At 45.6% G+C, this 25,120-nt stretch overlaps 1 protein-coding gene across 2 annotated transcripts in view; it reads right to left on the bottom strand.

Moving 5' to 3' along the window:
• LOC139051656 (organic cation transporter protein-like) overlaps positions 1 to 25,120 on the bottom strand; it is a 189,688-nt gene that overhangs the window by 90,108 nt on the left and 74,460 nt on the right. For both annotated transcript variants that reach the window (XM_070528611.1, XM_070528610.1), the window contains one exon: positions 1,237 to 1,512. In XM_070528611.1, coding sequence (XP_070384712.1) covers positions 1,237 to 1,512 — 276 coding nt within the window. The remainder of the gene's footprint in view (positions 1 to 1,236; positions 1,513 to 25,120) is intronic.

Raw genomic sequence — 25,120 nt, 5'->3', positions numbered from 1 at the left:
TGTTAGAGTGTTAGGAGAGTAATCTTCTGAAATTCTATATTCAGTGCCCTTGAGTTTCCTACCCTGTGAAAGAATTTGTTCTTTTACTTTGAAATGTGAAAGTTTTACAATAATTGGCCTGTTGCTGTTTACTTTGAATTTGCCCAAACGGTGGGCACGTTCGATGTCCACCGACTGAACAGTTATATTTAATTGTTTACAGCATAGATCTTTCAATTTCAATTTCAATGCAGCTTGTCGTCTAGAGTCAGTATAGTAACTCTATGCTGCAGACGCAGCCACATGCAACTGTAGTGGCTAATGTGCGTACGACAGGGCTTGAGTGCGCGCTCACGCTCATGTGCTCCAGCCTGGCCGTGCTACGTGTTGCGGACCAGCTTTGTTGTGCACCAGCTTCACCGACGGATAGCAATCAGATCTAAATGGCGCATTTTGCGCAATAGCTCAATACGGAGCGAAGTCTGCCAAGGCGTCTCGCCAGGAGCGGCCAGGAGTGAGCGCGCGCTGGCAAGCATACGTCGGGTCTGAGCTTAAATTTCGCCAGGTTCGAGGCTATTTGAGTGTTCAAAACAAACAGGAATTAGCGATAACCGACGGATACGACATGGTTACGCAGTGTGGCCAAAGCTTCATTCTTACGTGGGTGGGCGCTGTTCTGCGTGAGCAGACGATAGCCAGCAATGATAGTACGATAGTCAAAGTTTTGGAAACATGCAATTCCTATCGAAATTCGAAAAGGAGATTTTTACTTACTTCGGCTTCTTAAACTGAGTCAATATAAATGTACACAGTAACAGTAGGAAGAAGCGCGCTGACCCAAATACTCTTCTTGACTTATGTCGGCTATTGGCCAATAGCAGCCGCGTATGGCACCCTGCTATATGACATAATATATCAGCAAAAAAGAGTGAGGAGAAGGCTTCCGTTGAAAAGAGAATGTTTGAAAAGAAGATGACTGCGCGCTCAGCTTGAGAGCTTCGCGTGACATCCATGATTGCAAAAGTTGGCTCAAATGTTTACAGTAGTGTACGCTATCAATGGACTGTGTTCCATTACCACGTCGAAAGTGGTTCAGGATTGCTTTAACATAATGTTAAATTGTTAAGTGAATGAAGGATTAGGATGAATAAAGTGAAACATTTCAGCTGTCTAAATTTGAATCAATAGGATTAACTAGCACGAATCATTTATTCACGTCCACCTAAAGTGAGACGCCAAAGAGTCAATGGAAACTACCTCGCTGGACACAGTCCTGTCGTGGAAGCTGTCATCGAAGTCCCAGCTGAAGCATGGAATGGAGGCGACATGCACCGAAGTGTAGTTGGACGGCTGGGCCGCGTCGCTCATGAGATCGGGCTGTTCGATCAGGCGCGCCAGTTCGTCCCAGCCGTGCATGTGACATCTGCTCGGCGCCGTGACGCCAGCCTCGCTGGTTTCCAGGGGCAACGCGAAGTTCCTCCACTGTTGCGTGGTCCAGTTCCTCAGGTTCGCCGGCTTTTCGCACCAGTGGTCCTGCGAATCGAACAAGTTATCTGAGCGGAAGGGGCGCCGACATTGATCCCAACTAAGGAGTCATTATTACGAAGAGAGCTAAACAACGGCGTGGGGGATTGGTAGCAGTATGACAGGCAACATTCAAGGCTTATTCAATGCAGTAATTGTCAATGCGTTTGCAGCGTTTCTCCAACAGTGAAGCTGCACGACGAGCATCGACGTAGCAGACCTGAACAGATACTTTTGCAGTAGTTGTTGCTTTAGCACCAATCAGGTGTAAATTCAGATATTGGCGCCCCTTTCGCAGCAGTAAGCTGTATGTAGTGGCGCCATTTCAGTACTAGACCTAAAGGGCGGTAATATTTTAACTAATAACAATCAGCTGATGTCTCAACTGGTAAAGTGTAGAGCCTTGAAAATTAAACCAGCATTGATGGTGTATTGATGTTGCACTCTCATTACACATTTACTAGTGTGCAGGTAAAACATAAGCACAGCCCTGAACGCCACTGGTCAGCACTCTCAGGGCTAGATATACAGCGAGTTCTTTTTTTTTAGCTTCACCAAATTTTTGAAATATAGCCTACGACAGATAGCAAAATTCTAACCCGTGATCTAAATTACCAATGAGACGGCCATTACTCCTATGAGAAATTAAAATGTTCAATTGAAGAATTAACGTAATTACGCGAACTGACTGTTTTTTAATTGATTTACACCACTTATTTCAAGGTACGAATTATAGCCGCTGAGTTCGCACGGCCTATCCACTTGGAATGAATTCTCTGCACAGCACCAGTTCCGATATTAATTTTCAAACTGTCCATCAAGATGCATTGGTGTTCCAGTTACTTTTGTGCTGCAATGCATAAAACAGCGGTTTCTTATAAAAGAAACTGGAAAGCCAATGAATTTCATCGGGCACATTGAAAATAAGTATCTTGGAACTGGTACTGTCCAGAGAATTCGTTGCAAGCGAATACGCCGTGTGAACTCACCAGCTATAATTCGTAATTTTGAAATATGTGGCGGAAATATATTAAAAAAGAGTCAGTTAGTGTAATTCCGTAAATATTCAATTGAATATTTTGAGTTCTCGTAGAAGTATTAACGCCTCGTTGGGGTAAACGTTCGTAGGAGCGGATGGAGCTATCCAATTGCGGGGGTGATGAAAAAATCATGCATTGTGAAGCTGGCATTCCTCCAGTGGTGAAAGTGGAGAGTGCAACCTCGCTCCTTTCTATACTGATTTTTGCACTTCACTCCTGTCTTGCTGTAAGCACTTTCACCTCGGTGTTCGTTTGTAGGTAAACTGTAGAGAGTGGAGTCAGCCAATCTTTAATAGCTAGCGGCGTGACGGCGCTCTCAAGGCGTAGTGTCTTGTCTCTTCTCTAGAGCGTCGACAGAGTGGCTGAGAGATAAAACCTTCGGGAGCTGCGCTCTGAGACTTCTGTTGGAATCCACTCATGGCACTGCACGTATTTTTGTCTTGATACTCTTCTCGCAAAGCGCTTTGGGATTTTTTTCAAATGACACCGCGGCGGACATCCGAACGAGTATAAGGAAGGGAGCCAGTAAAAGCTATCGCTGCAAGATCGTGGTGATTTCAAAGATGTTTTGACGTTTTCAAAACAGAGAGAATATGCCCTTGTTAGCGACAAGCACAAAATACTTTTCTCTAACCTGCGTCATCATGCCGTATGTCCGACAAGAGGCATGGACTCCCTTGACCAGGTATCAGTGTTTCGAGCCATCTGTCGCGAGGTTTTTTCTAAGCGCGGGAATTACCCCCATGTACATATGCTCAGCCTAGCTCGTCTTCTCCGTTCAGTCGGTTGTCGCAGTTATCAGGCCGGAAGTGCATACCTATGTCTAACTAGTTCAACAGTGTAAAGAAAATAGGCAATAATGAAGTCACAAAAAGCGCATAGGAAAACAAATGTAATGTTCAATAAAAACATGAAAGTAATAAAAAAAGTAACTGAATGTGGACGAAGAGACAACTTCCCTCATTCAGTGGGGGTGAAACCCACATCTTGCTCATCACACGTGGGGTGCTTTATCAAGTAAGCTTGATAAAGTACCCTCAAAACCAACGTATTACAGAGGGCAGTGGGTAAAAAACATATACATTAGTAAGTAACAAAGCAGCAAGAAGTGTTTAAGTTATTGCAGCAAAATTGATTAGTTAGTTGTATTCGGGATCGATGATGTCTGATATGGCCGAGCGAAACTTTGAGTTGTCCTTGATTGCAACAACTGCGACGGGAAGGTGGTTCCATTCCTGAATGGTCCTGGGAATAAATGATTAGTGACAGCTTGTGGTGTGGCATTGAGTTATTCAAACGTTATGGCTATGATGAAGGCGAGAGGTAATGTATGTAGAAGACGATATACTATTATCGCGCAGGTAGGAATTGTGTAAATAGAGTTTATGAAATAAAGCAAGGCGAAAGCACTTACGTCGGGCTGAGAGCGCAGCAAGTAGCAAGGAGTTTTTCATGGGAGTTACGCTTGACGTGCGGCTATAATTGCTATAAATGAAACACGTGGCATTGTTTTGGATTAGTTCAAGTGGTTGAATAAGGGTTTCGAGGTGCGGGTCCCATATGGATGAGGCGTACTCCATTTTACTCCTAATAAGCATTGTGTATAAGATGAACTTCTATGATGTAGGAGCGGAAGAAAAATTTCTGCGAATATAACCTAGTATGCGGTCAGTATTTTTAAGTACCTTATTGATGCGTAGGTGCCAGGAAAGTGTCGAGGTTATGTGGACGCCTAGGTATGTATAGGAGGTTACGGCTTCTAGAGCAGTATCATTAAGGTTAAAGGACACTAAAGCGAAACAATAAATCAGTTTAGACTAATGAAGCATTGTTTGAGAACCCTGCAGGCAATCATTTAAGAAAGATAGTTTGATTATTAGATGTGAAAATGAAGGTCCAAGTTTCAGTATTTGAATTTCGCGCCGAAACCCCAGCGCCGGTACGTCAGCGTGACGTCAGGGATTCCAAAGTATGTTTTCGCATTTGGGCCGCGTTGGCTGAATAAAGGTTCTCGAAACTTGCCATGTTTAATATTTGGTTCCTTTAGAACACAGTGTAATCAATCTGTACCTCTATATATAATTAGTAGGCCCTAGAAGCTGCCATCAAAATCCAAGACGTCACAGCCCTCAGGTGCGGAAACTTAAGTAGGCGTCGCCACCCGTATTTCGTTCTTGCGCTTTTTCTGGCTTACCAAACGTCTTATCGTTGTAAGAGTGGTGTTTTTGGTGTTGTAGAATGGTAATTTACTGATACAGAAAAAATCATTTTTCGCTTTAGTGTCCCTTTAAGTTCAGCGGAGGAATATTGCTGCGAGTTATGCTATGTTCAGACTACGTTCGTAAGGCGCCGATTTTTCGTAACATACGTAAGCGGAAGCGCAACAAGCGTATGCGTCTAGTTCAGACTGCGAACGTAAAGGTACCAACGTGCGCAATTCTCGCAAAAATCGTGGGTGAGAGTGTTAAAGGGTCGGCAACATTTACGACTGGTATGTTACGACCGTTGCGACACAGCCAATGACCGATAATCTTTCGGCTTTCAACAACCGGTGACGACACTTCCGTCCTCCCGTCTGCAGACAGCTCCGGGCGCGGGAAGTGCCATTCCGCCATTCTGTGCGCACGATTGGCTGTGTTCGTGAAAATTTTTGCAGTGCGCCTTGCGAGACTGTTTTCAGTTCATCTGGTTTATCCGCCGAGGAAATCGATGGCCGCAGATGCGTGCTCCGAACTTCGATGAGTGGTCTCATTAGGTTTTCAAGGAAGCGGAACTGCTGGGGGGACATGCGCATGATGTTATGAAACATCGCAGCGTCACCAACTCGGAGCTTGGCGAAAAGGTTGTGAAAATCGCCGTCCACGGCGCTGTCGAGAAATATTTACCGCACCCATACCCTTCTGCGTCGCCTTCGTCGTCTTTGGGCGATTGAATACATGACTATAAGTTTGTTTTGAGCGTGAATTTCTTCGATCTCGGCCAGCGCTCGCATGTTGGCAGGAGCCATATTGGACCGCTCGTGACGTCGATTCTGCAGCTCCAAATTTTATTGGCCTGTTGTAAAAGCCGTAATTTAAGCAGCAGTAAATGTGAACAAAGGTGCCGGCTTAACTGCCGTAACGTTTTTTGCAGCCGTTACGTTCGATACGCCAAAAGAGCTGTTACGCGCGTTACGACCGTAGTGTGAACATAGTATTACACGCATACATTTACATTCAGTTACGTTAAGCTGCATTAACCATGCGTTCCACCAGTTAGAGGTGGTGTTAATATTGTCTTGTAGGAATTTGCTGTCAGATTAGTCTGAGATCTCACGGAGGATAACACAGTCATCTTCGAAAAGGTAAATGTTAGAAAAAACATAATTGGGTAATTCGTTAAGGTAAATTAAAAAATGAAGAGGAGCTAAAACTGATCCTAGGGGCGCACCAAAGTCTACGGGGTTGAGTGGGGGCATATGGCTGTGAGTAAAAAAGAAAAGAAGTTGAGTTTCGCAAGACGAGTTCTTTCGGAAACCACCATGTCGTACTTTTGTGAAAAATGAATTATTGTCTGAGTGCTCTGCTAAATGTGCGTACAATATATGCTCAAGAAGCTTGCAAGGAATGCTGGTGAGCGAAATGGGCCGGTAATTGAGGGACGAATTTTAGTTGCCGGTCTTGTCAAGTGGGGCCACATTCCCGACCTTCCAATCTGCAGGTAGCTGATGGCTGCCTAAAGATTGCTGAAAAATTGTTGAAAGTATAACAGATGAGTAAACAACAGTATTTTTCAAAAATATCGCGTTCATCAAATCAGTGCCAGGACTTCATGACAATTTTAGACCTTTAATTACATTTTTGACCCCAAGAGGTTCAATGATAACGATGTCCACAGTTGGGTAATTGCAAAACTCAAGAGTTGGAAGCACATGATCAGTACATACGACAAAGTTGTTATAAAATACAGAATTAAGGGCATGAGGATATACATCACCGGGTGCCGCTGAACCACCGGAATCAATCATCGTGGCCGAATTATTTTTAAAGGTATTAATAACAAGCCAAAACTTTTTAGGGTCACTTGCAAGCATTGTCCATTAATTCTTTTTTTTGCGTTTGTGTACAACATTAGCCCTGGAGTGTTAGCCATCGCCACAAACCACCTTGGCGGCCGTGAAACGGAAGGAAAATGAGAGCAATGACAAAAGACATACCAAAATGCCTCCGCCAGTAACCGCCCGGCAGCGATGATCGAAGCGAAAGTCGCCCCCTCGAAATCCAATTTTTCAAGTAGTCAGAGTGCGGTTTGAATTCATAGACAGATAAATGAATACAATTAACTTTTGTTCTCTCTTTTAACTCTCCCTCCACAGCATGTAAACGAAAAGAGCTGCATTTTCTACATTCGCTTCTTGAACTTTCGAGCTGACAGTAACGATGATTAGCGTTGTGGCGGGTAGAGCCGCCGTCAGCTAATCAGGATACGGAATAATGTTATCGGTTGATTTGTTATCATTTATCGTCATAGCAAAACCGAGACATATAGCATAACAACGTGCATTGCTCTGGCTATGGCCAGTGATGGGTAAACAATGCAGCATCGAGTGCCGTTCAAAGGAAACGCGTATGCATTAGCCAGCGAACCGCCTTGTTTTGGGCTTGCCCTGCTTCCATTGCATCGATGCCGGGTGTTTCTGCGATGACTATCAGTAATTTTTCAAAAAAAAGTGTATTTGGCAGATAGCGCAATTCTATTCCTTGAGCTGATCGAATTTAATTGAATTATGGGGTTTTGCGTGCCAAAACCACAATTTGATCATGAGTCACGCCGAAGTGGAAGACTCCGGATTAATTTCGACCACCTGGGTTTCTTTAATGTGCACCCAGTGCACGGTACAAAGGAGTTTTTGCATTTCGCCCCCATCGAAATGCGGCCGCCGAAGCCGCGATTTGATCCCGCGACGTCGTGCTTAGCGGCGCAACACCAACACCAAGCTAAGCCACCGCACTGGGTCCTTGAGCCGGTCTACTCGAAGAGGCGGGCATTACTTGCACAAGAAATCGAAGTGCCTAATTGGCTGAATCACAAAAATTCGCTAATTAATTTTTTAACTGATTACCTTAGGTCACATATTGCAACTTACAAATTTTAGCTCGTGAAATAGTCAGGCATAGGAAACTGTCCTGTCAGTAAATTTTGGAGATTTCTGGGTCAAGGCAATGAAACGGTAAATAAAATTAAACCGAACGGGAAATTTGAAACTGACGGCCTTATAATATCGCAGGCTTTTAATATTTATTTTCAGAGCATTTTCTCTCCGTCAAGTGCTTATGTACCCTGTTAAGAATGGCGAGCTACAAGGCAAAATTGCCACCCGATTACGACAAGGGGGGCAAGACGCGCATTCCGCACCCTCTCCGCCACTGCAGCTAGGAGGCGTTCGAAGAAGCGGCCTTTGTGCTGAAAACCGCCGCCTTCCACCAGCCCCATCGACATTGTGACGGGACGAGTTCGGTGTGTGAACAATGGTTTCGGAGTTCCCCAACGTGGACCTGATATGACACGCATGGACAAGCTGCCGTGGGGAAGCCGTATTTTGGTGCTTCTCATGCTCGTCCAGGCACAAGACAACGAGCTACTCACGATGGGCGCCGATACTTCCCGGAACGGCACCCCTCCAACGCCGGCGTCAGGCATCAGAACGCGGTTGCCTTTGTGTACGTAAACTGATCTGTGGAGCAGCGGCGAGTTGGTGATGAGTAAACGAACAGTCGCCGCCTCGTATGGCCGGCGGACCGAGTGTATAAAAACTGTTGTTGTGCGAATGCTGGGGACACTTCTCTTGAGCAGTCATGTTAGACTGATACACTTCTCTTGAGCAGTCATGTTAGACTGATTTAATTTCTGTAAATAAACCCTTTTTCCTCGTTCTCGATGAGAAACAGTTCTTCACTTCATCAACGATCTCAGCGTAAATAAGTTGGACGATGGCATGGGCCAGCTACCTTCGAATTCATGCCGTACTCCAATCTTGGCAAAGGACCACGAGCGATGGGATTGAGCCCTCAATCCTGACAACTGGCTGACAGCGGTGAGATGGACTTTGCGACATGGTGCTGTATCTGCGGTGAGTGCTTGGTTTTTGCTTTGACTTTCTAAGCTTCATTTTGTGGTTGTTCTGTTTAGAACAGTAGGGAAGCTAGATTGTTGTGTGTTAGCTAGGTCGTGTTTTCCTAGCTAGATTTAGAGAGCAGAATCAAGGCAGTAAAGCAGCAGTCATGGAGTTAAGGACACTGCTGAGAGACGAGTTGTTGATTGTTGGTGAGGAACTGGGCCTAGATGTACGCAAGGAAATGCTCAAATCCGAATTATTGGAGCTAATTTCCGAAAAGGCCAGTGAGGAAGAAATTGAAATGGGGTTTGAACTTCTGAAAAAGAGAAAAGAACGAGAGAGAAAAGAACAAGAGAGAAAGGAACGCGATAAAGATCGCGAGTTAAGAAAAATGCAACTGGAACTTGAAAGCAAACGTTTGGAGTTGTCTCAAGGAAGTGAAGGCGCTCTGGGACGATCAAGTGAGGCAGAATCGTACCGCATAGACAGGCTATTAAAGCCATTTGAGGTCGGGACCGACATAGGCTTGTTCCTAAGCAATTCTGAAAGGACTTGCGAAAAGATGAACTTCGGCCCGAGTACATGGCCACAGCGGTTGCTGTCTATGTTGCCGTGTGAGGCGGCGGAAGTAATCGCCAGACTGAGTGTGCAGGATGCATAGGATTATGCAAAAGTTAAGGCTAGTCTCCTGAAGAAATACCGCCTTTCAGCCGAAGCTTTTCGGCAAAGGTTTAGGAGCACAGGCAAGAAAGATAGCGAGGGCTATCCGGAGTTTGCATATAGCTTAAAGGCCAACCTAGTCGAGTGGCTTAAAAGCGCGGAAGCGTACGACAGCAGAGACATGATCATTGAATGCATGTGTCTAGAGCAGTTTTACAAAACCATCCCCCAAGCTGTGAAACTGTGGGTGCAAGACAGAGGTAATGTAAACACTGTGGAAAGGGCGGCTGAATTAGCCGAAGAGTACGCAACCCGTAGAAAGTTGAACGCCGAGGAGGGAAACTGGGACGGTCGAAGTGGACCGCGGAAACCATTTCCGTTCAGAAAGGGTGCGCAAACTAGACGATCCGAGCCTGTAGACATGGCGGAATAGCCCGCAGAAAAGAGCGAGGAGAAACTTAACGAAGAAACCGCACAAAAAGAACAGAAAAGAAAATTCGAATCTGTTAGACCAATTCGCTGTTACAATTGCCACAAACTGGGACATATAGCTGTAAACTGCGAGAAGTCTAGCGTAGTTTTTTCCTACGTGGAGGAAAAAGATGAGAATATGGAACTTTTAAGTCCATATCTCCACGACCTGCAAGTTAATGGAAAACCATGCCGAGTGCTAAGAGACAGTGCCGACATGCTGGACATTGTCCATCCGTCTTACGTGATGGTAGATGACTTCACCGGAGAAGTAGCATGGATAAAACAGGTTGTAGAAGAACACAGCGTGTGTCTGCCCATGGCCAAAGTCAAAATCAGTGGACCATTCGGGGAGCTAGAGACGGAGGCTGCAGTTTCCAAATTTTTGTCACTGCAGTATCCCTACATCTTTTCGAATCGTTCGAATCAGTTACTGCGTGACAGAGGGCTCAAACTGGGAGAGGGCATAGTACAGGCATTGACCCGAGGCCAAGCTCGTAAGATCGCGGCGCTTTCGGCTGAAAATGCTCAAGCTCCTCCAGCGGAAGCAGAAAAGGGGATAACTTCAATACCCGAATCCGAGCTAGGCCCGAGGGACAAAAGAACAGTTGAGGAGAGCCTGCCAGCTGACCAGCTCAATGAGAGCGTAGCGCTAGAGTGTCAGAGTTCTAGCCTGCAGAAAGAGCAAGCAAACGCACCCACAAGCGAGACAGGGTCGTTATTATCACCGGCCTCAAAGAACTTTGATCAACTCTTACGCGTGGATAGAGAGTCACTGGCAGCTGAGCAAAAGAATGATGAGAGCTTAGCTAAATTACGTGACACAGCTAAAGAAGGCATTGCTAGGCGCAACGTAACGATACATGAGAGAGGAGGATTGTTGTATCGGCATTACAGAGATCGAAAGGGTAGGATTTTAGATCAGTTAGTCATACCTACTAAGTATAGGGAGGACCTTTTGAGTCTTTGTAATGGAAATGGGTGGTCCGGCCACCTGGGCATAAACAAATCAAAGGAAAGATTGCTTATGGAATACTACTGCCCTGGCTGTTTCAAAGATGTAGAAAACTTTGTAAGATCATGCGACGCCTGCCAGCGTTCTGGTAAACCAGGAGAGACTTGGAAAGCTCCACTGAAGGTAGTGCCCTTAATAACAGAGCCTTTCAGACGACTTGTAATAGACACGGTAGGGCCTCTTCCAAAAACAAAATCAGGCTACAGGTACTTGTTTACCATGCTGTGTCCGGCTACCAAGTTTCCAGAAGCAATCCCTTTGAAAGAGCTCAGCTCCACCGAAGTAGTAGACGCGCTTTTGACAGTGTTTGCACGAGTTGGGTTTCCAGCCGAAATTCAGGCAGATCAAGGGTCAGTATTCACGAGCGCACTGACTTCCACATTCTTGCATAAGTGCGGGGTAAAGTTAATACACAGTTCTGTCTATCACCCTCAGTCAAACAGTGTAGAGAGGTGGCATTCGGTGCTTAAGCGAGTTTTGCGTGCGCTCTGTTACGAGCACAAGGGGGACTGGGAGAACTGTGTGCCGGCAACGTTGTTTGCTTTGCGAACGGTTCCATATGAGGCGACAGGGTTCTCACCAGCAGAACTAGTGTATGGGAGAACACTCCGGTCTCCACTGAGAATGTTAAGAGAGATGTGGGAGGAAAGAGGGGAGAGTCCAACCGTGGTTGAATACGTGCTAAATTTACTGGAACGGCTAAGCGCAACCCAAGAACTAGTCGGAAAGAACATGGCACTAGCTCAAAAGAACGCCAAATTCTATTACGACAAGAATGAGAGGCTTCGTACGTTTAAAGTCGACTTAACGATGAAAGCGGAAAAGTGTAGGTTTGGTTGTTCGCAGGTTACTTATCTGGGCCATGTTGTCGGTCAGGACATGAGACGGCCGGCTGAGCTGAAAATAGCTACGATTGGAGAATTTTCACAGCCGCGCCCGAAAACGGACCTTCGTTCAATTTTGGGACTTGTGGGGTACTATCAACGGTACATTCCGAATTACTCGCAATTGGCAAGTCCATTAACAGACGCCCTCCGAAAGGGAGCACCGAGTAACGTACACTGGGATAAGGACAAAGAGAACGCTTTCCAAAGTTTGAAAACGCTATTGGTTTCTCGCCCTGTGCTTCGCGCGCCAGACTACACAAAGGAATTCATAGTTCAATGCGACGCAAGCGACAGAGGTATGGGCGTGGTACTTAGTCAGGTCGGCGACGATAACGAGGAGCATCCTATCCTCTACGCCAGCCGTAAACTAAATGTAAGAGAGGAAGCCTACAGCGCTTCAGAGAAGGAATGCGCTTGTTTGGTTTGGGCCGCCCAGAAGTTGTCGTGTTACTGGTACGGAGCGAAGTTCATCTTCGAGACTGACCACTGTCCTCTGACGTGGCTCAATCAAATGTCACACAAGAACGGCCGCATGCTCCGATGGAGCCTCACTCTCCAAGAGTACAACTTCTCCGTTAGATATAAGAAGGGAAAGTTGCATAGCAATGCGGATGGTTTGAGCAGGCTAATTTGAATTCTGCGTTTGGGGGTCCCGCCTAAATTTTAGGGTTACTAGTGTTAATTTTATTAAGCGAAGAAGATCCCCTCTCATTTAGCAGGATTCCCTCCATGATTGCTGAATGTGTCAGCAGGAATTTGCTTCAGAAATTGGCATAGCGAAATGCAGCATTTTTTTTTTGCTTCTGCACTTATGTTGTTGTTGTTTTTTGAAGCCTAGCGAGTCTAAAGTGGGAGCCAATGCACGTCATCTCGGCGCAGAGCCGTGTTGTGGGGTTGGTTTTGCAATTGCCTGTCCTTGGATGTTTTGGGGTGGTGACATCAATGCACAAGTGGTCGCTGCGAGCCAAGACATCAATCCCCCCCTGACCAGCAGCCGTTCTCTTCCTGCCTAGCGGTTATCAGCGCTAGACAGTCGAGATTTTTCGGGCCATGGAGGCGCTGTTAAGAATGGCGAGCTACAAGGCAAAATTGCCACCCGATTACGACAAGGGGGGCAAGACGCGCATTCCGCACCCTCTCCGTCACTGCAGCTAGGAGGCGTTCGAAGAAGCGGCCTTTGTGCTGAAAACCGCCGCCTTCCACCAGCCCCATCGACATTGTGACGGGACGAGTTCGGTGTGTGAACAATGGTTTCGGAGTTCCCCAACGTGGACCTGATATGACACGCATGGACAAGCTACCGTGGGGAAGCCGTATTTTGGTGCTTCTCATGCTCGTCCAGGCACAAGAAAACGAGCTACTCACGATGGGCGCCGATACTTCCCGGAACGGCACCCCTCCAACGCCGGCGTCAGGCATCAGAACGCGGTTGCCTTTGAGTACGTAAACTGATCTGTGGAGCAGCGGCGAGTTGGTGATGAGTAAACGGACAGTCGCCGCCTCGTATGGCCGGCGGACCGAGTGTATAAAAACTGTTGTTGTGCGAATGCTGGGGACACTTCTCTTGAGCAGTCATGTTAGACTGATACACTTCTCTTGAGCAGTCATGTTAGACTGATTTAATTTCTGTAAATAAACCCTTTTTCCTCGTTCTCGAGGAGAAACAGTTCTTCACTTCATCAACGATCTCAGCGTAAATAAGTTGGACGACGGCATGGGCCAGCTACCTTCGAATTCATGCCGTACTCCAATCTTGGCAAAGGACCACGAGCGATGGGATTGAGCCCCCAATCCTGACAACCCCAACCCGCTATGCTTGAAGAAATGGACATTCCTATCGTCCCAAGGGAAGGTGTCTTAATTATGTTAAGGAAGCTGAGCACCAGAAAGAGTATAGGACCAGATCAAATCCCAAATACATCTTTACAGCGCTGTTCCATAGAGATAAGCGTCTTCTTGGCAAAGGTCTTTAATGCATCCTTGCGTAGTTGCCAACTTCCGGACGACTGGAAAATTGCACGTGTTATCCCCATCTTTAAAAAGGAGATAAGTCAATAATTTCTAATTATAGAACGATTTCTTTAACTTCTGTTTGTTGCAAGTTACTAGAGCATATTGTGGCTCACAATATCCTGTTCTTTCTAGCAGATAATAATGTCTTATCTCCTTGCCAACATGGCTTTCATGACGGAATGTCCAGGACGACACAACTGGTAACAACTATTTCTAAGCATTTCTATATCGTTCTGGGCAACTTGATATACTTGTGTTAGATTTTTATAAAGCATTTGATAAGGTTCCGAACAGTAAACTACTTGTAAAGGTATATAACCTAGGATTGCCGCTTTGTCTTATCAAATGGGTTGAGGCATACTTAACTAATAGAAAGCAGTTTTGTTGAAATGAAATCTAATGTATCTAGGATGCTCAGCGTTACATCCGCTGTTCCCCAGGGGAGTGTTTGGGGGTCATTATTATTTCTCATATATGTAAATGATTTAGTGGAAGTAATCCCTGACTCAGTGTCTATTACACTTTTTTGTGGACGATTGTATTGTGTTTAAAGAAATAACCTGCCAGGAAGATCATAAGCTATTACATAGAACTCTCAGCAACATTGAATGCTGGTGCGCACAATGGGACATGGAACTAAACGTTAACAAAACATCGTTATTAAATTCTAGCGTGTTTACTTATCCTAGCGTGTTTACTTACACTATCCATGGCTCTAACATTCAAGCATTAACTGAATATAAGTATTTAGCGATTGCTCTTTCTAGTGATATGACATGGGGGGCACACATCTCTGCAATTCGCGCAACAGCTTTTCGGAAACTATGTTTTCTAAAAAGGAAGCTGGCAAAAGGCAACGGTGAATGTTAAACTTCAAGCATACAATGCCATTAAAGACCTAAATTGGAGTATACATCCGTTGTATGGTATCCCCACACATAAAGATGATATACATTGCATGGTTAGAACGCCTGCGAAGGAAAGCGATGAGATTTATATTTAATAAATATAAAAGGCTGGATTCTCCAAGCTCATGATTGCGCATAACATCCCCACATTAGCGGTACGCAGAAAAATCAGTCCACAAAAATTCTTGCGTAATATTTTGTCTGGAAAAATAAATATATCTGTACCCTCATATTTAAAGTCCATTACAAGAAGACCAACGCGTAACACCAAACACTACCTACAACCAATTTTTGCCACAACAGACGCATTTAAACAGAGTTTTTTTTTCCACGCACAGTTTCGGATTGTAACAGCCTACCTGAATTTGTTTGTGAGGCTGAAAACTTTGACGAACCCCTTGAAATGCATTTGTTGTGTTAAATATCGACCCAGCCAAACTGTTCTACTATTTCAGGTGCAAGTACTGTTGTAAATTATTTATGTGCTGTTCTTTTTATGTGTGTGAGTGATAAATACCGTCCTCGTGAAACCGATGTATTATATTGTCGTGCGAATATTGTTAAAAATTATTTCTGTGTTGTTCTTTTCCCCCTTCATTAATTCCATGCCTGATTGGGCCACGCCGGCCTTTATTATTGTGAAATAAATAAATAAATAAATAAATAAATAAATAAATAAACATTTGAAAAGAATTCTATGGATGACATAATATTAAGGATATGCGCCATCAAACTTGAAGTAAAGATGCACTGTGGTTCCACTTTTTACCTTTGTTTAAGAAAACGCCCTTTTATGCACTGAAGCGCAAAATTAACTGCACCACCAGTTAATTTATTCGCAAAGTTCGCGAATTCATATTTCGAAACTGGTGCCATTCCGAGAATTCGTTCCAACTGGATCTAGCTTGCAAACTCCCTGGCTACAACTTATATATTGCAATATGTATGTGCTGTAATGTAATCAGTTTTAAATTATTCATTTTGGTTTCTCCTCCAGGTATTTATTGTCCGTCTGTTTGGGCCATCCAGCTCAATTATTATAATTGCATTCTCTGCCACAGAAAGACAGACAGACAGACAATGAACTTTATTTGATCCTGAGGAGCTTCAGCGGAGGCCCCCATCGGGGACCCGCGGAAGCCGCTGGCCGCGTCCAAGTCGGGGCAGGAACGCCGTGATGTTCCCCCCTTTCTCGGGCCCTCTGGATTGCCTCTAGTTGTGTCTGGAGCGATGGGCTCCGGAGTGCCTCTTCCCAGTCGGCTTCGCTGGAGAGAGGGCCGTTAGGTAACGCGGGGCATTGCTAGAGCATGTGCGCTAAGGAACAATAGATCTCATTACAGTCCGGACAGCTCGAATCGACGTCTCTGTAGATACGGCTGAGAAAGCCCAGCGAAGGGAATGAGCCCGTCTGGAGCATTCTAAGTAAAACTGTCTGAGACCTGTCTAACTTCGGGTGAGGAAGAGGATAGGCCCTTCTGCTAAGCCGATAGTGAGATGTTATCTCGTGAAAAGTAAGGAGCGGATCGTTCTGCTGGATTTCATCCTGTCCCCATAAGGCCTCCATGCCGCCGTGGTGTGTTAGATCTCGCGCACGGTCATGGGCAAGCTCGTTGAGGTTAGGTACGTTCTGATGAACGTGCGCACCCATATGGGCGGGAAACCAAGAGATGAAGTGAGTGCCAGGGTTTCTCTTTTCCAGAATGGAGGCAGCCTCGTCGGCTAGGTTACCCGATTCGAAAGCTTTGATGGCCGCTCGTGAGTCGGTGAAAACGTTGGTGCGCGAGGGGTCGGTCATGGCCAGGGCTATGGCGACCTGTTCCGCGACTCCACTTGAAGCAAACCTAACCGACGCCGAGGAGCGTAGTTCCCCTTTGCCGTCAATGATTGCCAAAGCGAACGTGCTAGAGTTGCCGTACTGAGCCGCGTCGACAAAGACAGTCGAATCCTGATTCTCACTGGCCTTCTGTAAAATCGCCCATGCTCGGGCTTTTCGTCTCCCTACATTGTATTGCGGGTGCGAATTCCGAGGGAATGGGCTGACCACAAAGGTTGCCCGTGCCTCCCTGGATAAGGTGATTTTCCGTTCATTGAGTATTCTAATTGGAGCCATGCCGGCCTCATCTAGGATGCGTCTCCCTGCCCTGGTTGACGAGAGCCTGACTACCTGAGCGGTGACCTGCGCTTCGATCACTTCATCAATGTCGTTGTGCATACCGAGTTTGTTTAACCTGTCCGAGCAAGTGCTTACTGGTAACCCCAGTACCTTTTTTATGCTCTTGCGCATGAGAATGTTCAGCTTATTCTTTTCGGTTTTGGTCCAGTTAAGGGCCGAGGCTACATAGGTGATGTGGTTCATTAGGAAAGCGTGATGGATCCTGAGGAGGTTGCCTTCGCTTAGTCCCTTCTTTCGTCCGGATACTCTAGCAACTAGTCTCAGCATGCTCTCGGTTTTCGCCGTGATGCGCGTGAGCGTCTTGGCGTTACATCCACGCGCGTCAATCAGTAATCCTAGGATTCGGATATATTCGACTTGAGGAATGGGCTGCCCGTTTCTCGCAAAGAGGGATATGGGAAGTTGGTTTAGGGGGGTGAGCCCCCGAACACCTTGCCTGGCTTGCCTGTAAAGTAACAATTCAGATTTGTTTGGTGATAGTTGGAGGCCTGTGTCTTCCAGGTAGGACTCCGTTGCGTCTAGGGCTGATTGTAGCGAGTGCTCTACATCTGCAAGTGATCCTCTGGGGCACCAAATCGTGATGTCGTCTGCGTATAGCGGGTGGCTTATATTAGGAAGGGATTTGAGCCTTTCTGACAAGCCCTTCATGACTATGTTGAACAGTAAGGGGGAGATGACTGCTCCTTGGGGAGTGCCTTGACTTGCCGGCGACTTGTGTGTTCGGTTCATTCTGTCGGGCGCCGCCCCTGGATGCCTGGCGCGCATTCGCCATCTTGTTGGCGCATGCGCGTCGCTGTCGTGGAGCTGTATAAACGACGGTGCCTGCAGACCTCAGGGATAGTTGCGTGGCTGGCGGGCCGATACGCAAACGTTGCGCGAGTAAACCGAGGCCTGTGTCTGTTTTGCTGGAATTCTACGCACGGGTTCCAGCAAGTCATACCCACAGTCGGCGCTCAGCGTGTTTTGTAGCCCGTCCGTACACAGTGAGCAGACACAAGGCGTTTTCTTGTACATCCGCAATACTCAGGTATTAAAATCACGCAAGCACACACACCTCGACACTGAAGTAAACAGCGCAAGCGCAATCTTGCGAGTTGCCGTATACCACTTGTTTTTTTTTTTTTGGTACTCTGTTTTCTCTGCTTGTGCATCTTCATTCTCTGAGCCCTCCCCCCCTACCCCCCCCACCTAAAAAAAATAAAAAATCTGTTTCCTGGTTTGCGTGGTCGTCGCCCTCCTTCATCGGTGTTACGGCAGCAGTACGAAATACTGCTACCCTCAGTATACTTACAATAAACAAAACAAGGAAGCCGGTACCGAACTTATCACATAGGACAGGACGTTTCCCAGCACAAATGCTCGACGCGCGCACAAGCTGTTCAAGAGCTCGTAATTTGGGTGGTCGAAATTAATCCAACCCGCCGTGGTTGCTCAGTGGCTATGGTGTTAGGCTGCTGAGCACAAGGTCGCGGGATCGAATCCCGGCCACGGCGGCCGCATTTCGATGGGGGCGAAATGCGAAAACACCCGTGTACTTAGATTTAGGTGCACGTTAAAGAACCCCAGGTGGTCGAAATTTCCGGAGTCCTCCACTACGGCGTGCCTCATAATCAGAAAGTGGTTATGGCACGTAAAACCCCATAATCTCTAAGTTAATCCAGATTCGCTCACTACGGGGCGCCTCATGACTATATCGTGGGAATGGGATTACAGACCAGACAAGAGAGAGAGAGAAGGGAAGAAGGGAAGGCAGGGAGGTTAACCAGACTGAGCCCAGTTTGCTACCCTACACGTGGGCAGGGGAATGGGGAGTGAAAGAAAGAGAACTTAGGTGTAGGATGTCTGTAGTCGGGCACTCAAGTCTGTTGCCTTCAGGTAGTGAAAAAGCACTCGAACTGCTTTCTGGGCTAATGAACTGTGAGGCCAGGCTCCCAAGATCTTCGCTTCCGTAAATGGCCTGTCATCCAGTCTATTCAAGGCACACTGGAGAGTCTGACGTTGATTTCGATAATACAGACAAAGTGTAGTTGTAGGTTAGAGGACGCAAGCGGCTTGCGCGTATGCAAGAGCCCAAACTCTGCTTACATTTTGCTTATGGAAACCGAACACAGACATTTGCGTCTTTCAATCTAAAACTCGCTAACGGAAAAAAAATATGAAAATGTGGGCATAGTCAGCGCGAAACTCGAGATGACCATTTCTTCTTGAGCAAATCTCCTCCTCTCTGTCCTCGCCTGCGCATCTTATTGCGATGCACCACTTCCTATCTGGGGAAACGAAGGCAGTCGATCGAGTTGGGCTAGCTGGTGGGGGATAGTGTTTGAAAGCGACCATGTGAACAACTTGAGCCGAAGTATTGGAGGTTACTCTAGCACGAAGTAATTCGGATCGTTCCAGGAAGTTAGTATTGCAAACGAATGAGACTGCACATAGCGAGAAACCTGCGGAATGGTCTTCTTTCTTTTGTTTTTGTTTTTCTCTTTAGAGATGCGCTGCCCACAGTCACGCGTATAGTTACTATCCGATCAAAGGGGATGGAAGTGCGCCCACTGTCGTAGTGAGCCTGTCGTAGCGACTATGAGATGACAACGCTTTAACGTGAGCAGGTTGAAGTGCAACACAAATGCCGAGCTATCGAAAAAGAACTAGCAGGGCGAACTTGTAGCAGGGGGAAAGGCACATGAGGAGTTTTTTTTCGAAATGAGCCAAATCCACAAACCGAAACTAGGTCAGATAAAACGGTAATGACAAGAAAAACTAGGCAACTTTCTCATAGAAAACCCGTTGCAACGAAATGGGTCAAATAACGCCAGGCGAACGTGTTCGCAGATCGTATTTCGTATCGAAATTGAGCCAGATCCAGCTGTTGCACGGATCAAAATGAGCCAAATCCATTTACCCAATAGGAGAGCACTTTTGGCGTGACGTCATGCAGCCATGGCAGCCTCCTTGTCAGTTCCCGCCAAGGAGTTGGTTCCCGCCTGACAGCTCGGAGTGTTTCGTTCGTGTTTTCGCGAGTTCTTCGCTTTTCTGATATTGTTGTTCATGGATTCGGATGGCAACCCAGTTGAAAAACACAACAGGAAATTTTGACAGTCTGTCGTATTTTGGGACGCTGTTTCTGTAGTTCTGTTGTCTGTAGTTCTGTTGCCTGTAGTTCTGTTGCCTGTAGTTCTGTTGCCTGTAGTTCTGTTGCCTGTAGTTCTGTTGCCTGTAGTTCTGTTGTCTGTAGTGTGACGTCCTGTAGTAGAAAGCTCTGTAGTTCTTGTTCAATATTTGATTAAAAATTGACAGAGACCTCCTTAAGGCTATGTAAATTTGTTAGTACAAAAAAAGAAAAATACAAAAGTAAAAAAAATTAAAAAAAACGTCCGCGGCAAGGATTCGAACTTGCGACCCCACGATTCCGAGCCCAGTATCTACCACTGCACCACCGCTGACATGTGCTTCGAGAGTAAATTTTGGCCATGTGAAGAGTACGATGTGCTGATGCGCTGATGTTTACATTTGCGTTTTAAGGGTCAAGATCCGCTATCACTCCACCGCGTCAAGTGCCGCATCTCTAGAAGAGCAAGAGTGTTCTTACCATCGACCGGTACATGGTGGAGTGCTAGAACATCGATTTTGATGTACGATATCCACATTAAATAAGAAATTCAGAAATAGGCAACGGTAACTGTTAGGGTTGTTTCTGCTAATTTCGACAGTTGTCTCTCTTTCTTTACACTTTCGAGCGCGCATATAATTCGTGTGTTCAATGCAAAATAGCTACATAAACATTCGTGGATGAGTGTTCTTTCTGACAGCATATACTGGCTTCTCACGGCAGCGCTGTACCCGATTAATGTGACCCGAGCGAGGCAGCTTTTCACGCAACATTGTGGAACAACCCAAAACTTCTTTTCCGCTTCGCATAAGCTTGTGAAATATTCCTGGGAAATTAACTAATGTGTCAGTGTAACAGGACATGTAGGTCCACAGGCCTGTGTGCCACATTTTACCAAATAAAACAAAACGGATGCGCAGCCATTCCCGCAGATGGTACGATTTTGATCAGCAGCCGATTTTAAGGAGGCCGGCAGGGCGTTGCTGGTGCCGCGGCGTCACGGCACAATTATAAGTATTGGCCACGTCGACTTTAATACCGGTGTCGGTGCTATCAGCATTGCCGGCTTCAGAGAAGCGCGATTGAATACCGCGCAAGAGAAAAGTACAGTGTACATCACCGATCTGAAACTGACATACAATTTTAAAGGGCCGCGACGGAAAGCGCTTCTGTTGCGACTTCAGAACTCTTGGCCGTCGCGACCGAATGTTTCTGTTACGACGTCAGAATTGGTGTCGTAACGTCGGGGTCGCTGTCACGATATAAAGCTGTTGTTCTGACTTCAGAACTCTTGTTGTCGCGACAGAACGTTTCTGTTGCAACTTCATAACTCTTGGCCTTCGCGACAGAATGCTTCTGTTGCTACATCAGAATCTCTGTCGTAACGCCAGAAATGTCTCTCAATTAAGAAACGTCAGGAACTTCTGTCGCACAACAGAATTTCTGTAGTTGCTGCAGGAATTCCTGTTGTCTTTTTCAACTAGGATTTTTTAAACTGAGTTATGTCTTCACAGTAGGTAATGTGTCAAAACGAAATTCCGTGCTACATATATGTAGTACACACTACAGAAGCTTGTCGCATAATTTCAGTGCACTTCTGTTGTCATCATTGGGTACATGATGCGGCGATAGGTTTCTGTCGTACAACAACAGTTCTCTGTAGTACAACAGAAGTTTGTCGCATTACTTCAGGGACACTTCTGTTATGACAATTGGGGGCCTGTTGCAACAATAGGTTTCTGTCGTACACCAACTGTTCTCTGTAGTACAACAGAAGTTTCTCGCATTACTTCAGGAGTACGTCTGTTGTGACAATTGGGGGCCTGTTGCCACGATAGGTTTCTGTAGTATTTCAACAGCTCTCTGTAGCACTACAGAATTTTGTTGAGTTACTTCAGGAACATTTCTGTTGAGACAACAGGGTGTCTGTTGTGCTGACAGGTGTTTCTGTAGTTCTACAAAAATCTGTTGTAGAGCCTCAGCTTTCTGTTGTAACAACAGACATACGACAGAGTGTACTTCTGTAGTCACAACAAGAAATGTCTGTTGTACATCAGAAAAGTCTGTCGCTCCGTCAGGAATCTGTAGTTACTACAGAAAAATCCTGTTGTACAACAGAAATTTCTGTAGTTGCGACAGGAATTCCTGTTGTCTTTTTCAACTGGGAATGAAGAGATCGGCGAAAATCTATCCCTAGACGTCGACGACGAAGTGAAAAGAAGCCGCATAACCACCGTAAATGCAAGAATGCGCCGTTGCCAATTAGATACGATTGAGCACTACCTACTGGAATGCCGGCGTTTCTCCACCATGAGGAAAATGAGTTTAGAAATTACAGTGTGACAGCTTGGCCTGCCATTGAACACTCCGGTACTACTGTCTTTCGGAGCGTCTGAGCTTGGGCACTCACACAGGAATGTGTGCTTCGCCTAAGAAAAATTTATTATTGAATCAAACCGATTTCATTGATGACCGTATTATTCTATTCATTCCTCCTCTATTGCCTCATTGATATATTATAGACAATTATTTTTTTCCCTCTACGTAGCATGACAATATACTGAACCATTTCAATTTTCCCTCGCCTAAATTCATGTAACAAAAATTTTAGATTTTTACCTCCATTTTCTGAACACATAAGCAAAGTCTGGCCGACTCTTGACCAATCCCCGCGAGTGGGTAAGTGCCACACTCATCAAGGACATCATCATCATCATCATCAAATGCAAAATGCAGTGCCCTGCTGCCAATGTTATTATAGCTTTTCTGTCAAGATTACATGATGCCATTCTCGAAAGCCAATTTTAATAAAGTTTTCATAGCAATACCGCCTAACATCCAGCGTTTCAATTCAATACGAGCCAAATCCAAAGTTCTCAACCTAATATTGGGCATATTTGCCGCATAATTTTTCATTACTTGTGGTCGTAAACTTGCCCTAGCTGACATGTAAAGCATATCATATAATAGCTTTGATAGCGTTGCATTTAGGTCCGGTAACAAATTTTTGCTTTTTTCTCAACTTCCGTTTACGTGGATTTGACCCATTTCGAAAAAAAAACTCCTCACATATTCAGCCCTACACGCTTCGCCTTTATCAGACGTACAATTTACATAAATAAAGAGGCAACACAGTATCCCAGCCCTTATGACATGTAGCTACATAATTGTCAACATGATGGTTACGGAGTGTTTAGTTTATTCGTTAAAGTTGTTGGTCTTCAAGGGCGTCGTCAATGGCGTCGTGGATAGGCAAGGTGCGCGAAATCTTTGGTAAACAGTTGAAAACACGAGCAATGACCCGCAAAACTTCCCTCCCAGCTTTTTCTCTAACTTTTGCCGTTTGATATCATGATCCGTCGCACCGTTGAAAGCCATAGCAAAGCACGAGGTGGCGGGATCAAATTCCGGCCCTGGCGGCCCAGTTTTGATGGGGTGAAGTGCGAAAACTCCCGTGTCCTGAGCATTGGGGGCACGTTAAAGATCCCCTGGTGTTTAAAAATAATCCGGTACACCTCCCTACGGCGTGCCTCATACTCAAATTGTGGCATGTAAAACCCAGCATTCAATTCAAATTCATTGGATGCCACCCTTGTTGAGGACAATTCTGGCATGCACTGAATTGAATTGCATGAATTAATGAATTGAATGGCATCAAGCTTACCAAAGTGCACTTCTTAGAATCTAAATGGTTAGGCCAGCGTACTAAGGACAGTCAAGTTCAATCGCAAATGAATGATACACTGTGCTCACTAGTAAATGTGGCATTGCCCACAACTGTACAGAATACGTACTGTGCGTACAAATAAGTAGCTAAGTGCTTGATGTCATTACTTGTATTTTTTATTTTGTCCAGGTATTATGTTCACTTTCATTGCAGTCAATTTCGATTTTTGTAGAATTTCTGCTCTTGATTCGTTAGTTGATTTTCTCTAACAGCAGCCAATGTTGTTTTCTCACGAATCAGAAAAGAAACGAAATACAGGAATAAACGCATAGTTCTACAAAGTAAACAATCGAGCGAGATGTGGGAAGAGTACCGGATCATTATGGAAATGTGGTCCACGTATAAGAACACAATAAAAGAAGGAAAGGAAGCACAAGCGATGCCGTTGTGTGTCATACGCTTTCACGCTTTCTTCGTGTTGTGTTTTTGCACATTGATCCCCCTAACCCCCCGTCTCCCCCCCTTTTTTTTTCAAGAAGGACACGTATTGAATTTCTGGCCTTGTGTCGCACACTGAACGCAGCAAAGTTTGGAAGCTGAGCCAGTTAGTGAGTCGATCGGCAACATGAATTATTTACTTGTTTAACCTCAGGTTAGAATACAAATTAACAGGACGAGCACTGCGCAAGTGAGGTCAGCTCTTGTTGAGCGCTCACCCTGCGTTCTTAAACAAGTCGTGGCTCTAGCGCTTGTTTTACGTTTGATCGACTGTTTGGTTCACCAAGATAGCATGTTTTTAGGGTAGCTTATAAGAAAAAGGATGGAAAATGTTACTATCACTTTAACGTGCCGCAATTCGCATTGTGCAATCCGTAATGGAGAAGGCAGTGCGCATATACTTTAGGAGATTTCATCTTTTTCCCTGCTTTTTTTTCATTTAGAAATATGCCTCTTGTATGACGTCAACACGAAGCAATCCCATAGTTTTTTTGCTTTACCGAGAATCGTGAGTACTCAGAGGTTGTGATTGTGCCAGTGAAACCTAAGCGAAATTCAGGGGCACAATTCGCGGCGATTCATGGCGATTCTGTGGGCGCCGCCGCGCTTGATCACGTGTTGACGCGTGCATTGCTCACCGCGACTGCCCCCGTTGACTTTGTGTTGACAATGGGTGTACATTACGCCCGGCGAGGCTCACCAAACTTGTATTTCGGCGGATGCTGTAAACCACCACTGGGTGAGCGACGCGAAGCTTCGGAAACAGCTTCAAGGGACATGTAAGCGTTTTTGCAGCTCCTTGCGCCTTGTCCAGAGAGAGAGAGCGAATGATAAATGAAAGGTAGGGAGGTTAACCAGGACTGAGCCCGCTTGGCTACCCTACACTGGGGAAAGGGAAACGGGGACATCTTGTCCAAACGGAGCATGCACCGTATGCGGTGCTCGTGCTAGAAGCGAGGCTAGAAATGTATTCAAAGGTGATCAAACTTTTCATTTCTGAATTTAATCAGGTTCTGCGTTTTCCAATATCCGTTTTTTTTTAAATTGCCAATAGCTTTGAATCAGCGGCTCATCATATGTCTTAC

The sequence above is a fragment of the Dermacentor albipictus genome, unplaced genomic scaffold (assembly GCF_038994185.2).
Source record: "Dermacentor albipictus isolate Rhodes 1998 colony unplaced genomic scaffold, USDA_Dalb.pri_finalv2 scaffold_13, whole genome shotgun sequence".
Lineage (NCBI taxonomy): Eukaryota > Metazoa > Arthropoda > Arachnida > Ixodida > Ixodidae > Dermacentor > Dermacentor albipictus.
The sequence above is the reverse complement of the archived record's forward strand: the minus strand, read 5'-3'. Positions and strand labels throughout refer to the sequence as shown.